Genomic DNA, 15,410 nt, shown 5'->3' with positions numbered 1-15,410 from the left:
TGGGGAGGGGAGAGGGATTCTCCTTGGAGCCCGGGGAAATGGTGGCTGGGGGGCTGTGCTCCGAAGCTAAGGCCGGGCTCTAGGACCCAGCGGGCGAGGCGGCCAGCCTGGCGCTCATCCCTCCCCCAGGCCGCCCCCTCCCCCCCACCCCTCTTCCAGGTCCCCCCTCTCCCCCTCCCCCCCCCGCGCCCGGGCTCCCGGTGCCCGTCTCTAGCGCGGCCGGAGCCAGCGAAAGAGCCGGAGCGAGCAGGAGGAGGAGGAGGAGGCCACGTAGCCGCCGCTCGGAGCCCGGCCGGAGCCTCCCAGGCAGGTGCACGCCCAGGGGGCGGGGGGCCAGGGGCTGTGGCTGACCCAATGCCCGTCCAGGTGAGGGGGCGGCCAGGACAGCTCAGAGCCTCCAGTCCAACGGGGTGCCCCCCAGGCCCCAGCTGAAAGGACATAAGGGGTTGGGGGGCCCCTCAACTGCGCGGCAGCCATTTGGGGTACCAGTCTCCATTTGAGGGGGCTAGGACTTGCTCCGAGGACGGTCCATTCATAAAATTCTGTATCGGACCCTCACCATTGAGGAACTCTGGGGACTACCCCCCACCATCACTCCCTGGAAACATGTTTGGGGAACCGCAGGGCACCCCGAAATCCCAGCGTCCCATCCTAGCTAGGCCCATGCAGGGGACCCCTGCCCTCTCTCGGCTTCACCTGTTGTCAGGGGAGGCGGGCGGACAAAGGAAGCCGTGTCACGTGACCGCTCATTCACAAAATCCCATCCCATTGAGAAAAGGGGGCTGGGGGCGCTGCGGCCGCCCCTTCACCTCCGCGGAACCCGGAAAGCCGGCAGACTGCAGGGAGGGGGGTGCTGGGAAGGGGCTGATGCCTGTCGGCTGGGTCTCTAAGGTTGGGACGCCAGGGTCCCTGGTCCAGGTGGTAGTGAGAGAGGGGCTGGACACTGATCCCAGCTCCTGGGCGGAGGGCTACATCCCAGGAGCTGGGGGGCGGGGTAAAACAGTGCTGATGGATGCTGGGGCGGGGAGGGGGGGGAGAAGGAGGGATCAATTCCCGCCCCCCTCCTCCCCATCTCTTCTTTCTGCCTTCTCTCGGCTGGGGTCTGAGGATGGATTTTTGTGAATGAAATGCTCTCTGGCTGTGTCTCCGGCCCCCGTTTCTGGCTTCCTCTTCTGCTTCCATCCCCCCTTTGGCCTGTCTCGGGCCATTTCTGGTTTTCTCCCAGCTCCCTGCCCATCTCCCGTTGCCGGGTGACTCAGTGAGCTTTGCATCCGGTCTCATTCATAAATCCGGGAAGGAGGGGGGGAGATGAGAGCCAGGGCTTCTCACCCAGCCGGTGGCCTGGGGCAGCAGGGTAGGGGGAACTGGAGCGGAGTTGATGGGCTCCAAGAAAATACATATGCGCAGGCACCCAGCTGTGAGGGGGAAGGATGGGTGGGGCTGTGGGCTTGTGCTGATGGAGGAGAAGGAGACGGGGTTGATAGGGGCTGAGCCGGAGGGGGAAGGGAAGTGGAAAACACAGGCTGGGAGAGTAGAGATGGGAAAGACGGGGCACAAGGAGGACAGGTGGGCATGGGGGAAGGAAAGATGGTTGTGGAGAAGGTGGGCAGGGGCAAAGAGGGGGTATGCGAAGGCAGAAGCCATGCAGTGGGGGGAGGAAGGTGGGCAGGCTGGGGAGTGATGGGTACAGTTACCAGTGACTAAGGGGTGCGATAGATCCGGAGGTGAGAGGCTAAGAGGGGAGATGAAGGTGGGTGTAGTGGGAAAGCTGGCAAAGCAGACCGCAGGGTGGGAGCTCACTGACCATGCTGTCCCTGTCCCCCCTCCCCACCTCCTCCAGGTACATGGTTCGGGTCCGAGCTGTGGTGATGGCCCGAGATGACTCCAGTGGGGGCTGGCTGCCTGTGGGGGGCGGGGGCCTCAGCCAGGTGAGCGTTTGTCGGGTCCGAGGGGCCAGGCCCGAGGGGGGGGCCCGCCAGGGGCACTACGTCATCCACGGGGAGCGCCTCCGGGACCAGAAAGTGAGCCACCCTGGGACGAGGGGATTGGGTTGGGGGCCTGGGGAAGCAGGGGAAGGGGGCTGGGTGTGCAGAGGTGAGGTGATTATCTTCCAGTCTGGGAAACCAAGCCCGGGAAGTGGGATGCAGCCTGGAGGTGAATAGCCTGCCCACAGATGGGACTTCCAGGAATTAGGAGGCTGGGGGAGTATTGAGAAGGGACTGCCCACCCGCAGTGCTGGTCAATCTGTCAGCCAGCAGCTGATCTTGCCCTGCTCCCGTTCCCTCCCCCCTTTCCAGTCTGTTCCATAGGGGCCCTGCTCACACCTGACTCAGCTCCTATCCTTCCTCTGCTCAGAACCCTCCCGTGGCTCCATCTTGCTCAGAGATCCTCACCACTGGCCCCTGTCTGCCCTAAGTATATGGAGGCGAGCTGTGGGAGACCACCCAGAAGTGACAAATAGGGCTGCTAGTCCCCTCTGGGGAAAACTGTCGGAATATGTGGGCTGTCCACTCTGATTTGGAAAAAGGACCCTGTGGAAGTTTCAGCTGGTGGTGGTGGTGGTGGTGGTGGTGAGGGCAGGGGTGTGATAGGAGGATCTAGATGGTCTGGGAATGCTTGGGGAGATGGGTTGCAGCTCAGAGCAAGAGGGGGATGTTGTGAGTGGCAGGAGGTTTGAGGGGACATGTAGGTTGGTAACCAACACCTGTAGGAGCTTGCTAGTTATTCAGGAGTAGGGGGTGTTTGGGGGGAGATTATTGGGCATCAGAAGGAGATTGAGGGTAATATGCTGAGATGTCTCCTCAAGTTTGGGGAGTACTACTAAGTCAGAAGGGGGGCATATTGAGCTATCAGAAGGAGGCTATTTAATTTCTTGAGGTATTTAATAGAGTTGGTATTCTTGTAGCTTGGGAGGTAGCACAGTGCTGTGCTTGAAGATGTGAGATCCCGAGTTCTATCCCTGTCACTGGAGAAATACTCCCCCCCTCATAAATATATCTTAAAAGATTTGGGGTTCCTGTTAGGTTTGCAGTGGAGGAAATATTGCCATGTCAGAGGTGTACTCAACAAAATTGGGGGAGTGGTAGTGGGGTGTTGAGTGGGATTCAGACGGTCCATTTAAAGTTGAGGAAAGAGGATTGCAGGATGTAAAGAGGCTGGAGATGAAGGGCTACAGCATGGCTGAATGGGGGTGTTTGACCTGCTCCCCTCGTATACCTCCCCCACCCCCCTCCCAGATCACCTTGGAGTGTACCCTAAAGCCAGGCCTGGTTTACAACAAGGTGAACCCCATCTTCCATCACTGGAGCCTGGGGGACTGCAAGTTTGGGCTGACATTTCAGAGTCCAGCGGAGGCTGATGAGTTCCAGAAGAGCCTGCTGGCCGCACTGGCCGCCTTGGGCCGAGGTGAAGGTCACAGGTGGAGGGCACCAGGGGCTCGGCTGGGAGCGGAGAAGCTGCACCTAGGGAACTACTCACTCTTTGCCTCTCTCCCTGCCTCAGGCTCACTCACCCCCTCCTCCTCCTCCTCCTCTTCTTCTTCTACTTCCTCCTCCCCTTCCCAGGACACCGCAGAGACCCCCTGCCCTCTGACGGTGAGTCTCCAGGATAGCTTTTGGGAGGGCAGGGGTGGGTTTTCATCCCATTCTTGAGTACCTGCTGTATGCTAGGCCACCAGGCCACTTGCTGGGGGTGGGGGATGCAGGGGGCATATTTGACCTCAAACTACTGCATACTAGATCTTGTAGTTTTTCTGATCTGCCATGATTTGCACTCTTATTGAAGGATACTTCTTTAAATATGTGTATATATATATATATTTGCATTTTAGAGAAAGAGATAGAGGAGACCAGAGCACTGCTCAGCTCTGCTTTATGGTGGTACTAGGGATTGAACCTGGGATTTTGCAGCCTCAGGAATGAAAGTCTTTTTGCATAATCATTATATCTCCTCCACATTAAGAATATTTTTCCTTATTTAATTTTAATGAGAGAGAGATACAGAGAGAACAATAAAAAGACCAGAATACTGTGCTTCCCTGGCTTATAGTGGTGCTGGGGATAGAACCTGAGAGTCTCAGGCATGAAAATCTTTTGCATAACCATTATGCTGTCTCTCCCCAGCCCTTCTTGAAGGGTATTTCTTGAGCCCTTTCTATAAATAGCCTTTTAGGCACTGGGGAATAATCATTGACCAAAACAATGTCTCTTTCCTCTTGGAGCTTCTGTTCTAGTGTGGGAAGGCAGATTGTTTCAGGAAGAAGATAAAGTAGGAACTGAATAATTAACATAATGAATGGGTGGACACATTCATAAGCGTCCATGTTTCTTGTAACTCGGCACAAATCTTGGAGTGACTTTGAACCCACTCCCTTTTCATGTCCCTCATCTGGTTTGTCAATAAACACTGGCTCTACTCTCACAAATGATCAGAAACTGCTTTTGATCTGGTTCTGCCCTACCTCCTGTCCCAGCTGCCCAGCTCTGGTTTATGGTGGTACTGGGGATTGAATTTAGTTCCCCCAATAAAGAAATTAAAAAAAAAATGAATTTGGGACCTTTGCTGCCTCAGGCATAAAAATCTTTTTTGCATAACCATTAAGCTGTCTCCCCAGCCCTAATGTCTCTACCCTTCCTTCCGGTCTGCTCCCTACACACACCAATAGGGACCCTATTGACATCCATATCAGATCATGCCCCACCTCTGTACCCCACTCTGAGCCCTCCCAGGGCTCCATCTGACTCAGGGTAAAAGACAAAGCCCTTACAATTGCACAAAGACTGCACTCCATCTGGGCCCCCATTCTTTTCTTTTAAATATTATTTTATTTCCTTTTTGTTGCTCTTGTTGTTTTTTGTTGTTGTTGTTGTAGTTATTATTGTTGATGTCATTGTTGTTGGATAGGACAGAAAGAAATGGAGAGAGGAGGGGAAGACAGAGAGGAGGAGAGAAAGAGAGACAACGGCAGACCTGCTTCACCACCTGTGAAGTGGGCTCCCATTCTAAACCCTCTCACCCACTATTTTGGCTACACTGGCCTTCTCACTCTTATTCTAACTTGGCAGACATGCCCCTGCCTCAGGACCCTTATACTGCCAGCTTGTGGGTATGTCTTGGCATACTCTTCCCCACATTTCCACATGACTCATTTCCTTACTTCCTTTGGAAGAAGGAAATACACAAATATCACTTTCTTCACACAAACAAATACCATCTCCCCAGTGAGGCTCGGGCTGTATAACCTGTTGGAGCGAGGGATGTGGCTCTGAGGTAGAGCGAACACAGACCTTACATGCATGAAACTCTGCGTTCAATCCTGGCCTCCATTCCGCAAATAAATAAAACAGCATTGCAATTCTCCCAGTGTCTTCAATTTTGCTCTAATTTCCCCCATTTTCTGAGATATGGAGTTGATTCTTTTCATATCTTCTAGTTTACTATCTCTCAAACTAGAATGTCAGCTCCAAAAGGACAAGTAACATTTGTTGCTTTTTTTTCTCCTCTGCATCTTCAGTGCCTAAAACAGGGCCCAGTGTGTATAGTAAGTACACCAGACCTTCAGTAAGTGTTCAGTGAATATGTGTGAGATAAATTTATTGGATGAATAAAGACATATAATGGCAGGCAAGATTTGGCACTTGCTGGGAGCAGAGAGAGTTGCTGAGAGCACTTGGAGGAATAAAACCAGTTCCTTGGGCAGACAGGGGGTCTCCCTGGGGTAATGGGACTTGTGGGTGGCTCTATAAGAGTCACCTAGAAAGATGTTCTGCCCTCCATGCCCCCTCCTACATCTTCACCATGGCCTTTCCTTGTGAACCAGGCATAATTTGTCTGATTATCTGATGGATGTATATTGACATGAGTCAGTGAATGAGGTAGGAATTACATGCCAGGCTGCAGAAAGAAAGCCCAAAGGTCTGAGAAGTGATGGTCTAGTTTGTAAGGGACAGAGCTCAGCTTGAATGGGAAGAAAGTGTCTTCTTGTTGGGTGAAAACTGCCCCCATTAAGGTGTAGTGTTGAAAAGGAAGCAGACGGTGGCCAAGTGGCTCAGGAGAAAACTGTTGAGAAGGCAGACTGCTGATTTGATGGTCTGTAGGCTGGTGAGATTAGCAGATAAGATGAGGGGGTCAGGGCTGATGAAATAGCTCATGTGGATATTGTGCTACTTTGCCATGGACCCAGGGTTGAGGCTGGTCCCCACTGCATTGAAGGAAGCTTCAGTCCCCCCCCCCCCCCTTCTCTTTCTGCCTTCTGTATCTCTAATAGAAAGAAAGAGAGGTAGAAAAAAGAAACAAAGGAAGAAAGAGAGATGGAGGAGCAGTTGGTGGTGGTGCACCAGGTTAAGTGCACATAGTATGAAGCACGAGGACTGGCCTGAGGATCCTGGTTTGAGATCCTGGTTTCCCACCTGCAGGAAGGTCACTTTACAAGTGGTGAAGCAGATCTGCAGGTGTCTATCATTCTATCACCCCTCCTCTCTCAATTTCTCTCTATCCTATTCAGTGAAATAATAATTAAAAAAAAAAAAGGCTGCCAGGAGCAGTGGATTTATAGTGTTGGCATCGAGCCCCAGCAATAACCCTGGAGACCAAAAAGAGACAGGAAGAAAGAAAAAGAAAAAAAGGGGGTGGTCACATAATAGTAATGAGAGCCACTTCCAGCTCTTCCTATACTTAAGGACTTAAGGTAGGTGTTTTGCCCTTGAAAAGTGAGTCCTAACCATATCTTCTGGACAGAGTCATTATTATTATTATTTTTTAATTTTTATTATTTATTCCCACCCAGGTTATGGCAGGGGCTTAGTGCCATCACAACAAATCCACTTTTCCTGGTGACTATTTTCCCCTTTTATTTAATAGTAATAATTTGATTGAGAGGGAAGGGGAAGATAGGGAGAGAGACACTTGCAGCATTTCTTCATCACTCCTGAAGCTTCCCCCTGCATGCGGGGACCAGGGGCTTGAACCTGGATCCTACTGCATGGTAACATGTGCACTCAGTTAGGTATGCCCACCGCGTGGCCCCTGGATAGAGGCTCTTAGGATCCTCGTTTTAGAGGGTCCTCCTAAAGGATCTTTAGGATCCTCGTCGGGCGGTGGCGCAGTGGGTCAAGCACACATGGCGCAAAGCACAAGGACCAGCATAAGGATCCTTGTTTTAGAGGAGGTAACTGAGATTCAAAAGAAATGAGCTCACTTGCCAATCAGTCAGGAGCAAAAATAGTGTTTACCTACTGGCCTATCAGGAAGGGGAGGCGGGGGTGGGGGGTGGGGGGGGGAGGTGTATGTAAGGGCCTCGCTGTTCTGGTTGCCTCTGAGGTTACCAATCTTCCCCAGTCACACATAGACAGCGACTCCTCCTCCAGTCACAGTCACAGCCGCCAGGAGACGCCTCCCACCTCTGAGGCAGTGGCCCCCATCAGCACCTTGGAGTCAACCTTAGGCTTTGGGCCGGCCACGCCCCCCCAGCGCCGAAGCTCTTCTGCGCAGGTGTGTCTGGGGATCTGGGTGGACTGGGGTTAGGCCGCTGGGGTCCCTAAGTGGGCAGGAGCTGAGACCCTCCCCCCCCCCACCCCCGAGAGAGAATTTATTGGGAGGAGGGAGAGGAAGGATCACTCCTCTGAGGGTTGGGTGAGGGTTTTCTGTGTCTCCTGTGCCATGAAAAAATTCTGAATCCCAGAAGAGTTTGGAGAGTAACTTGGGAAACAACTTCTTTAAGTATATTAGGGGGATGCTGGTAGGTTGGGAAAGAGTTATATAGACAGCGTAATCTGGAGATACTCCATCTTGGAGGAGGAGGGGGCTGTGGTCCAGAACTCTTGGATGTGGCAATAGAAAGATAACCGCGGAGTCCTTAAGATGTGGGCATGGTGTCTGGGTAGGTTAGGGGCTTGGGAAGTCTTGAATGCAGATCTCAGACACTCAGAATCTCATAATGTGAGAGCTGTGATGAATGAGATTGTTGGGTTTTCTGAAACTGAGATGCGTTGGGGCCCTGGGCTTCACGGACCCCTGCTAAACTCTTCTGTCCCTTCATCCCACAGAGTTTTCCTCCACTCCTCCCGTTCACTGGCATCCCAGAAGCCTCGGAGCCCTTGGCCGGGGCAGGGAGCCCTGCCTGGGGAGGGCGTGGCTATGAGGATTACCGGCGCACTGGGCCACCCCCTCCCCTTGCCCTGTCCACCTGCGTTGTGCGCTTTGCCAAGACCGGAGCATTGAGGGGCGCAGCGCTGGGGCCCCCTGTGGCACTCCCCACCCCTCTCACCGAGGCAGCACCCCCGGCACCCCCTGCTCGTCCACCCCCGGGCCCTAGCCCGGCCCCTGCACCAGCCAAGGCCTCCCCAGAGGTGGAAGAGGCTGCACGCTGTGTGCACTGCCGTGCGCTCTTCCACCGCCGTGCAGATGGGCGCGGTGGCCGCTGCGCCGAGGCCCCGGACCCGGGCCGCCTGCTGGTGCACCGCCTTAGCTGCCTGTGGTGCGCCGAGAGCTTGCTCTACCACTGCCTGTCGGACGCCGAGGGCGACTTCTCGGACCCATGCGCCTGCGAGCCTGGCCACCCACGCCCTGCTGCACGCTGGGCTGCACTGGCCGCGCTGTCCTTGGCGGTGCCCTGCCTCTGTTGCTACGCACCCCTGAGGGCCTGTCACTGGGTGGCAGCGAGGTGCGGCTGTGCCGGCTGCGGGGGTCGCCACGAGGAGGCAGCACGGTGAGGATGGTCTGGTGGGTCCCCTATTTTGGTCCATTTTGGGCCAAGGACCCCAAATGGAGGGTCCAGGACTCTGGATTCTGTTTGGACATACACACAAACCCCCAGATCTAGGCACACCCAGAACTTGGAGCTTGAGTTTGGATGGTGAGACCCCAGACCTGGAACCTGAACCCCATATCTAGGACTGAGAGATCCCAGACTCAGCTTCACTGGGATGTCTGTCCAAGAGGTTCTAGGCATCCCGAGTTCTGACATCCCACCCACCTTCCTCCCCTCCCCTCCAACCTTGACTGAGGCGATGCCAGGCATCCGCAGACTCTACACCTCAGGCAGGCCTGGGAGTACACGGGTCCCTGAGAGTCGCAGGGCCCTGAGCCCCTGACTCCCTGTTTAAATGACCACCCCGGACTCCTCATTCATGCCTGGCACCACAAGCCCTCAGATTACAGCACCAGAAATTAGTCAGGAATTGCCAATGCCTGACCTTGCCTGTATACAATTACTCCCAGATTTCTAGACCACAGGCCTAGAACTGTCACCAAAAGGCTCATCAAGAACCTGGGGGACGCATATCTGAGAAGTTCTTGTGGCTCCAGGACCCCGAAAGACCAAACACTGTTAGGATGACCTGAGTCCCTGGACTTGCTCAGATTGATGTTCTCTGACCAAAATGACTTGGGAGACCCAGCTCAGAGCCCCTCCTGGCCCCCTTCACTTCAAGATCCAGATATGACACTCCAAGATGTTCTAGGAACCAGGGATCAAACACCTGTAGGCCTACACACCCATAACCAATGTTCCCAGGAGTTTGAAAGCTTATACAAAATAGGACTCTGAGGTGCTTAGTGCCCTCCAAATACAGGATTGAAGCCCACCAGCACCTCAGACCCAAGATACTGGTCCCAAGCCCTCAGACAGTCCTCTTCCAACTTCCCTTGGGCATGGGTTATGAGCCCCCAGAATGTCCTGGAATCTTTGGCTCTTTTTATCTACAGATCCCCAATCCCAGCTCCCAGAGGATGGCAATTCAGACCTCTGACCCCTTAGCCCCTAGTCCCTGAGTGATCCCCAAGGTGCTTTAGGAGCACTGGATCCAAGACCCCCAAGGTGCCATCGGTGCCCCACACTCCCCACCAATTCAGGGTTCAACCCTGTACAAAATCCAGATTGTCCCTCATCTAAGACCTTGGTCGCTATGCCAGATACAACTTTGAGACAGCCCTGGAGCCCAGCGCCTTCAGATCCTAGATCCATATGGATGGAAATTGCTCTTGCCTAGTGCTAATTTCCAGGTCCAGCTTGTATAAACCCTGAGATCTTCTACTTCCCAAATACAGCTGACCCTGGAAAGCCCCCAAGAACCCAGACTTTGAAGTTCTATTTCCCCAACATTGCACAGATTACCCCTTTGTCTTAGAGGAATAAACCCCTGTATTCCAAAACTTCCTGAGAGCCCCCCATCTTTTCCCTGCCCTCCTCCCACACTTAGATACTCTGTAATCCCCAAATGCCAATTCTGTTAACACTTTCTCCTTCCAGCTAGAGTTGGGTGTTGCTTTGGAGAGTGAAAGCCTATCTCTGAGACCCCTCTTCTGGGGAAGTGAAATGCCACAATGTCCCTAGATTAGAAAAAGACTTCCAGAGTATCTCAGATCTAGTGGCTTGTGTAGGGTAGGAGTTAAGTAAGGTCTTGGAGCAAGACAAGTCTCAGTGTAACATGGCCTTGGGGCCTGCATCTGGCCCCAGGCATCTGGAAATGTGTACTTACCTTTCTTCATCACCCAGACTTGAATGGCCCTGTGGGGGTTCAGTAGGCAGTTCTAGGGACCAAGGGATAGATTTTTTTTCTGTTACTTCCTTTAAATTATTAACTATTTATTACATCGGAAACTTGTGAGATTCAGCTCTCAACCAGACCCTGGGATGGGTGAGAGACAAGGGGGGTGTCCCACTCCTCCCCACTCTGCCCAGCTCTCATCACTGTCAGACCCACCAGAGCTGAGGGTGGAGGGACTGGGGGCAGCCTGGGTCCCCATCCTCCTCTCTGTGCCTCGGTCTCCTCCCTTCCATGGTGGGCGGGGGGGAAGCTCCATTCTTAACCTACCTCGTTTTGGGGAGGGGTGGGACAGGGGACCAGAGTGCTGTAAGGTGCTGTGGATGCTGTGGATTCTGTGGAGGAAGTGGTGGGGCCCTGGCCCCCACCTCCCAGCACCACCTCTCCTGGGTCTCCCAGTCCTGCTCCCTGCTGATACCCACCTCTGATCCATGATTACTCTTCATCAACCCCCATATTAGGGGTGCGTGGAGGGCAGACCCTGGGAGCCAGGAAGACCTCACACCCTGGAGCCCACCCCCCCCCCAGGCCTGATTCCCCAGCTGCTTGCCCCTTGGATTGGATGCTTGGCTCTCTAGACTTGGGGGGAAGGCACCCCAACATTTATCTTCCTGATCTCGACTCCAAGCCAGTCTGTGACCTCAATATTGTTATCATCTACACAGGCTGAAGTGACGGGGGCTGAAGACCGAGCTATGTCATGGGGGGGGAGGGAGGAATGGGGGCACAAAAGATCTGCTCCAAGAAATGTCTGTGACAAAGTCTCAGCCTGTGTCTTTTATTTGCATGGCTGCGTTCACCTTCCAGACACCCCCCCACCCAACCTGGTGTTTTACCCCAGCTCTTCTTCATCACATCTTATCCCAAGCAGCCTCCATGGGGGTTTCATACATTCACTCAACAAACTACCCAATCATATGCCACTTCCAGTTCTAGGTACTGGGTAACGTGTATGCTGTACTGGATGTGCCACCGCCTGGCCCCCTAGGCAATGGGAATAAGCAGTGAACAGGACAGATGAACCCCTTTCGTCACAAGGAGCTTCTGATATCGATAGTAAAAGAGACACAAGTAAGTGAGGTGTGAGCCATGATATCTGCTCGAAAAGAAAAAGGAAAGGAGTGGATTTACTGTTGTGGGTTTGAGCCAGGACTGGAGGCCTTGCTGAGGAGCTGGCATTGGAGTTGAGCCCTGATAGAGGTGAAGAGATCCTGCCTGTATCTGTGGCTGTCTTTAGGTTGAGGGGATGAGCAGTATGGGATCTTGAGGAAAGGGCATGGCTGGCATGTCTAGAGGGAACAAGGCCCGGAGTAGGGTAGGGAGGTGATAAGGCAGATCTTACAAGATATTGAGTGGACTTTGGCATTTATTTTTACCAGAACACTGCTCAATTTTGGCTTATGTTGGTGCTGGGGATTGAACCTAGGGCTGTTGGTACCTCAAGCTTGAAAGCCTTTTTGCATACTTGTATACTGTCTCTCCAGTCTACTTTTTTTTTAATTTTTAAAATATTCCCTTTTGTTGCCCTTGTTGTTTTATTGTTGTAGTTATTATTGATGTCATTGTTGTTGGATAGGACAGAGAGAAATGGAGAGAGGAGGGGAAGACAGAGAGGAGAGAAAGATAGACACCTGCAGACCTGCTTCACTGCCTGTGAAGCGACTCCCCTGCAGGTGGGGAGCCGGGGGCTCAAACCAGGTTCCTTCTGCCGGTCCTTGCACTCTGTACCACCTGTGCTTAACCTGCTGCGCTACCACCCGACTCCCTGTTTTTTTGATTTTTTAAATGTTGTATTTACTAATGAGAGAGATAGGAGGAGAGAGAAAGAGAACCAGATATTTCTCTGGCACATGTGCTACTGGGGATTAAACTCAGGACCTCATGCTTGGCAGTCCAATGCTTTATCTACTGGACCACTACTGGTTATTTTAATTTTTATTTACTTTATTTTTATTTTATTTTTATGCCTCCGGGGCTATTGCTGGGGCTTGGTGCCTGCAATCCACTGCTCCTGGAGACCATTTTTTCCCCTTTTGTCGCCCTTGTTGTTTTATTGTTGTAGTTATTGTTGTCATTGTTGTTGGATAGGACAGAGAGAAATGGAGAGAGGAGGGGAAGACAGAGAGGGGGAGAGAAAGATAGACACCTGCAGACCTGCTTCACTGCCTGTGAAGCGACTACCCTGCAGGTGGGGAGCCGGGGGCTGGAATCGGGATCCTCACCTGGTCCTTGTGCTTCAAGCCATACTTTATTTTATCAGAGCACTGCTCAGTTCTGGCTAATGGTGGTGGAGGGATTAAACTTGGGACATTAGAGCCTCAGGCATGAGAGAGGTTTTTTTTGTATAAATAATCAACAAACTATCCCCCTGGGCCCACTAGTGGTTATTTTATTTATTTTACCAAAGCACTCTCAGCTCAGGCTTATGGTCTCGAACCTGGGACTTCGGAGCCTCAGGCATGAGAATCTTGTGCATAAACATTATGCTACCTATCCCCATTCCTGTTATTTATTTTTTTAGTAACCTATTTAAAATATATGTATTTATAAAAGAATTTATTTATTCCCAAGAAAGATAGGAGAGAGAGAAAGAACTAGACATCATGCTGGTACATGTGCTAACAGGTATTGAACTCAGCATCTCATGCTTGAGAATCCAATGCTTCAGACACTGCACCACCTCCCAGACCACTATTTTTTTCTTTTCTTTTTTTTTTTTTTTTTTACCAGAACACTGCTCAGTTCTGGCTTATGGTGGTGCTGGGGATTGAACCTCAGACCTCAGAGCCTCAGGCTTGAAAGGCTCTTGCATAACCTTTATGCTTTCTCCCCAGCTCTCATTTTTTTAATTATCTTTTTACTTATTGGATAGAAATAGTCAGAAATCAAGAGAGATGGGGTAGATAGAGAGGAAGAGAGACAGACACCTGCAGCACTGCTTCACCACTTGCAAAGCTTTCCCCCTATAGGTGGAGATTAGGGGCTCAAACCGGTGTCCTTGCACATTGTAACATGTGCATTCAACTAGGTGCGCTACCACCCAGTCCCATTTATGTATTTACTAATGAGAGAGAGGGAGAAGAAAAAGAAAAAGAAAAAAAACAAAAAACAGTACCTCTATGGCACATAAAATCCCAGGGATCAAATTTAGGACATCACACTTGTGAGTCCAATGCTTTATCATCTATGCTACCCCCCTCAAGCGGCTATGTATTGATTATTTATTTATAAATTAGAGAGAACCAGAGTGTGGCTCTAACACGTGCAGTACTGGGGATCTAACATGGGACTTCATGTTCACATGAATGGTCAGGCATTACCAGCTGTGCCACCTCCTGGGCCTCAGTCCTTGGTGTTTAACCTGAGTGAGATGAATGCTCCAAGCATGGGAGGGATGGAAATGACTCCATTGTGTGCAGAGACCCTCTGGCTGACAGTGGGTAACACATATTGGGTGAAGTACAGGGGGACAGGGAGGAGGCCACCTCCTATGATGACCCAGGAAGGAGACAAGGCTGCACAGGACTGGAGTGACAGAAAGGTGGCAGGGAGAAGAGGGCAGATAGTGGAACTATATTGAAAGCAGCTTCTACAAATTTAGATGTACGATTCCCTCTAAAGAGAGGAATCCAAGCTTTGACTCCAAGGTGCTGGCCTGAGCATTGATTGATTGATTGACTGATTGTGGTTCTGGGATCTAACTCAGGACCTCATGTGATTCTGCTGCTCCTTGGCTGAGTTTGTCTTTCTACTAATTCGGATACAGAGAGAAATGAGAGGGACCCAGTGGTGGCACACCTGATTGAGTGCACATGTTACAATGCACAAGGACCCAGGTTCAAGTCCCCAGTCTCCACCTGCAGGGGGAAAGCTTTGCGAGTGGGGAAGCGGGTCTGCATGCAAGTGTCTCTTTGTTTCTCCCCCTCTCTGTCTCCCCCTACCCTCTCAATTTCTGGCTGCCTCTGTTTAACAAATAAAGATAATTAAAAAAACATTAAAAAAGGGAATGAGAGAGATTGTCTCCGCAGTACTGCTGCACCACTGATGCTGTCCAGTGTTCCCATGTGGCGCTGGGGCTCAAACCCTGGTGTAAGGTGCACTCTACTAGATAGCTAGCTTATGGCCCTGGCTTGAGTAATTTTGAATGTTCTATAAAGATCACAAAAGTGACCCTGAGTACCCAGTCTTGAGGACAGCATGACTGGATGGAGGGGTATAAAGGCAGACTCTGGGGGTTGGGTGGTAGCACAGAGGGTTAAGTGAGCAGTGGCACAAAGCCCAAGGACCGGCATAAGGATCCCAGTTCCAGCCCCTGGCTCCCCACCTGCAGGGGAGTCGCTTCACAGGCAGTGAAGCAGGTCTGCAAGTGTCTATCTTTCTCTTCCCGTCTCTGTCTTCCCCTCCTCTCTCCATTTCTCTCTGTCCCATCCAACGACAATGACATCAATAGCAACAATAATAATAACCACAACAGTGGTCCTGGACGTGGTGCAGTGATAAATCTTTGGACTCTCAAACATGAGGTCCCGAGTTTGATCCCCAGCAGCACATGTGCCAGAGTGATGTCTGGTTCTTTCTCTCTCCTCCTGTCTTTCTCATCAATAAATAAAATATTAAATAATAATAATAACCACAACAACCATAAAAACAACCAGGGTAACAAAAGGGAAAAAATGGCCTCCAGGAGCAGTGAATTCATGGTGCAGGCACCAAACCCCAGCAATAACCCTGGAGGCAAAAAAAAAAAGGGAGTCGGATGGTAGCGCAGCAGATTAAGCACACGTGGCACAAAGCACAAGGACCGGAGTAAGGATCCCAATTCGAGTCCCCGGCTCCCCACCTGCAGAGGAGTCACTTCACAGGCGGTGA

General features: G+C 51.8%; 1 protein-coding gene across 3 annotated transcripts; it reads left to right on the top strand.

Annotated features, from left to right (window-relative positions):
* The first annotated feature begins 178 nt into the window (after window positions 1–178).
* SPRED3 (sprouty related EVH1 domain containing 3) lies at window positions 179–14,398 on the top strand. Of its 3 annotated transcripts, XM_060185861.1 has the most exons (7): window positions 179–306; window positions 1,841–2,021; window positions 3,237–3,405; window positions 3,502–3,593; window positions 7,336–7,488; window positions 8,043–8,704; window positions 11,003–14,398. In XM_060185861.1, the coding sequence occupies exons 2-7, from the start codon at window positions 1,845–1,847 to the stop codon at window positions 11,073–11,075; spliced, it is 1,326 nt and encodes a 441-aa protein (XP_060041844.1). In that variant the 5' UTR covers window positions 179–306; window positions 1,841–1,844; the 3' UTR covers window positions 11,076–14,398. The 3 variants fall into 3 exon arrangements, with proteins under 3 accessions (XP_060041844.1, XP_060041845.1, XP_060041846.1); XM_060185862.1 differs by having other exon boundaries at window positions 8,043–14,398; XM_060185863.1 differs by lacking the exon at window positions 179–306 and having other exon boundaries at window positions 1,924–2,021; window positions 2,356–3,405.
* Window positions 14,399–15,410: the final 1,012 nt, after the last annotated feature.

This window comes from Erinaceus europaeus, chromosome 2 (genome assembly GCF_950295315.1).
Source record: "Erinaceus europaeus chromosome 2, mEriEur2.1, whole genome shotgun sequence".
Classification (NCBI taxonomy): Eukaryota; Metazoa; Chordata; class Mammalia; order Eulipotyphla; family Erinaceidae; genus Erinaceus; species Erinaceus europaeus.
Note: the sequence above shows the minus strand (reverse complement) of the source record. Positions and strands in the feature narration are given on the sequence as shown.